This window comes from Orycteropus afer, unplaced genomic scaffold (assembly GCF_000298275.1).
Source record: "Orycteropus afer afer isolate SDZICR_OR568_19922 unplaced genomic scaffold, OryAfe1.0 scaffold00445, whole genome shotgun sequence".
Classification (NCBI taxonomy): Eukaryota; Metazoa; Chordata; class Mammalia; order Tubulidentata; family Orycteropodidae; genus Orycteropus; species Orycteropus afer.
In genome coordinates, this window is record NW_006922032.1 from 2,431,994 (window position 1) to 2,434,710 (window position 2,717).

Here is a 2,717-nt window from a genome sequence, read left to right on the forward strand (position 1 = left end):
TTTCTTTGTTCCATATTATTTTCTGTGCTGAGCTCTTGGAGTATTTTTGATATGAGATTAACTCTCTGCTTATAAATCTAATCTGAAAGTATACTCTCTTCTCTAAACTTTTAAATGATATTTTAAATCTACTGAATCATTTATTTTATGAAAGCAAATTGTTAGTGTGTTCAGCAATCTTCTTCATTTTTATACTTTATTTAAAGTCTAGCTCTTTTGTTTCCTTTGTTGTTGTTGTGTTGTTATTTGCCACTGAGTCAGACCTGACTCATAGTGACCCCTCCTTGGGTTCCCAAGTCAGTATCACTACAGAAGTAGTTTGCCCAACCTCCTTCCAAGGTGTGGCTGGTGGGTTTGAACTGGTAGCCTTCTGGTTAGCAGTCAAGTGCCTTAGTCACTACACCACCAGAGTTTCTTATATGACCATACAGTTAAGTAATTTGTGCAGTGTTTTGCAGAAGTTTTGATTAAAATGAACATGCTGAATGAGATCAAAGAATCAACATTAAAATTGAAATAAAAAAATATTTTTTTTATTGTGAGTTGATATAACTGAAGCTGAATGCAAGCATTCCTTTTTTCAAGCTTTCCTTAATAAAATATAAGCCTCCTCTATATCTCTCATAGCTCAAAGTTCATGATTATTAAACTTCTGAGGACCTTCCAATATCTGCATGCTTAAAATAAAATAGCAAAGATTCAGTGTTTGGCTGAGCTGCACTCATTTAGACTTACCTAGCCTTTATTTTTCCTGACTTTTCATTTGTCTATGATATGTGTGAATAGGTTTTCAGAAGTTGACTGCTACTGGAAATGAAATTCTTTTAAATTGCTATCTTTCTATCATCTATTAATCTGTTGTTGCTCTTTATTTATTCCAGTGGCTGAGAAGACCAAAGAGCAGGTGACAAATGTTGGAGAGGCAGTGGTGACAGGTGTGACAGCAGTAGCACAAAAAACAGTGGAAGGAGCAGGGAATATTGCCGCTGCCACTGGCTTTGGCAAAAAAGATCAGATGGGCAAGGTAAGTTTGCATGCATCATATATTTATAAGATTGTGAGGTCATGGTGCATTTTCACATGAGTCACTAAGCAGGAATAAGATGCTTATTATGGGTGAAGGGTTGACTGAATCTTTCCCCCTTAAAAATGCACTACCCTTACTTTTTTCTTTGTTTTGTTTTATCTTCATTCAGATAAATATCATGCAAATTGTACAATAATCATGATTGTTTCACTTTCTGGAAGAAAGTTTATGAAATGAGCAATGTAGTAAAGGCCAAAAGGAATAATGACATTTCAGAAAGAATGAATGTTTTCATGTTAGTTATGAATTGTGAAATTTTTCTTTGTTGCAATATAACTAATCTCTGTACTTATATTTAATTTTCAAAAAAAGCTCTGACTGCATTTCTTTATGATGACATCATCCCATATATTTTCTTATTATATAACAGTTCAGAACAAAATATGCTTGTAGGAACTGAGACTTAAAATGCATGCCAAACAGAGATCATGGTTTCCAGATAATTTCAAAATTCTCAAAAGAATTTTTACTGCATTTCTTAACAAATATTGTTAAGATAGTGAGAGTCTAGTAAAATTATACAAAAAAGTATCAAGAGTTTCATTTTAAACAAATAAGTAACTAGAAGATGACATGTCAACTAGAACAAGAATGAAATTTTACAAATTCCATGACATCAGAATGACTTGTTTCCAACTCATAGTGAGCCCCTTTGTGTTTTTAAGACAGTAAATCTTCACAGAAGGAGATTGCCCAGTCTTCCTTCCATAGAGTGCCTGGTGGGTTTGAACCACCAACTTTCTGGTTAGCATTCAAATGCTTTAGGCACTACACCATCAGAGCTCCTTTATTTGAATATAAAATATAAAATAATATATTATGTCAATTAATTATATAGTATAAAATATATATATAAATAATATAATATTTTATTTATCTGTAATTTATAATATATTAACTTCATATTCCTTATATTAATATTATATTACATACAAATATTTATTTTATAGTTTGTTTATATTTTAATATTTGTATATACTTCCTTGCTATTCTTCAAACATTTTTGAAAAATTAGACCAATATATCATAAGCAACTTTTACTAGCCCCAACACAATTATCAGAAAAACTTAAATGATTATCAGCATGTGTATTCTATAATCCTGCCTCAATTCATAAGAGGGTATCTAACCAATTGTGTACTAGAAGAATAAAAGAAGGGCAGGAGATAAAAAATATCAGGTTTGACACTATGATCTATAACACTTAAGTGTCCTTTACTTATTTCCTTGAGTTACTAGTACTGTCATGCTTATCATGAAGTGAATTTATTTTTAAACACTTGAGTGTTACAGACCATCTAATTAAATCAGATGATGGAAGGAAGCTGCCTTTAGCCTACTCATTTAATACTGACTTCACCACTAAGCCATAGGTCACAGGCAACCTTTCAGATCTCTTGGAAGAAGCATAGACCATATGCATGCTCTTATATTACTTACAAGAAGATAATAATAAGAGATACTGGGATTAGTGAAATATTTTAATTCATAGAAAACTCTCCTTAAATGTTTCATAATGATTGATATTTTTGTTTCTTATCATTCTGCTTGACCTCAGAAGATAACAAACATGAATGTTAATCATATTTAAAACTAAACTAAAAGCTTTGAGGTATAATGAATTGTCAGA

At 31.4% G+C, this 2,717-nt stretch overlaps 1 protein-coding gene across 1 annotated transcript in view; it reads left to right on the top strand.

Annotated features, from left to right (window-relative positions):
• The window catches only part of SNCA (synuclein alpha), a gene marked incomplete at its 3' end in the record, with an annotated part of 28,036 nt that extends 27,012 nt beyond the window's left edge, over positions 1 to 1,024 (top strand). The window contains exon 3 of the mRNA XM_007954214.2: positions 882 to 1,024. Within this exon, the coding sequence (XP_007952405.1) occupies positions 882 to 1,024 (143 nt within the window). The remainder of the gene's footprint in view (positions 1 to 881) is intronic.
• Between the last annotated feature and the right edge of the window lie 1,693 nt (positions 1,025 to 2,717).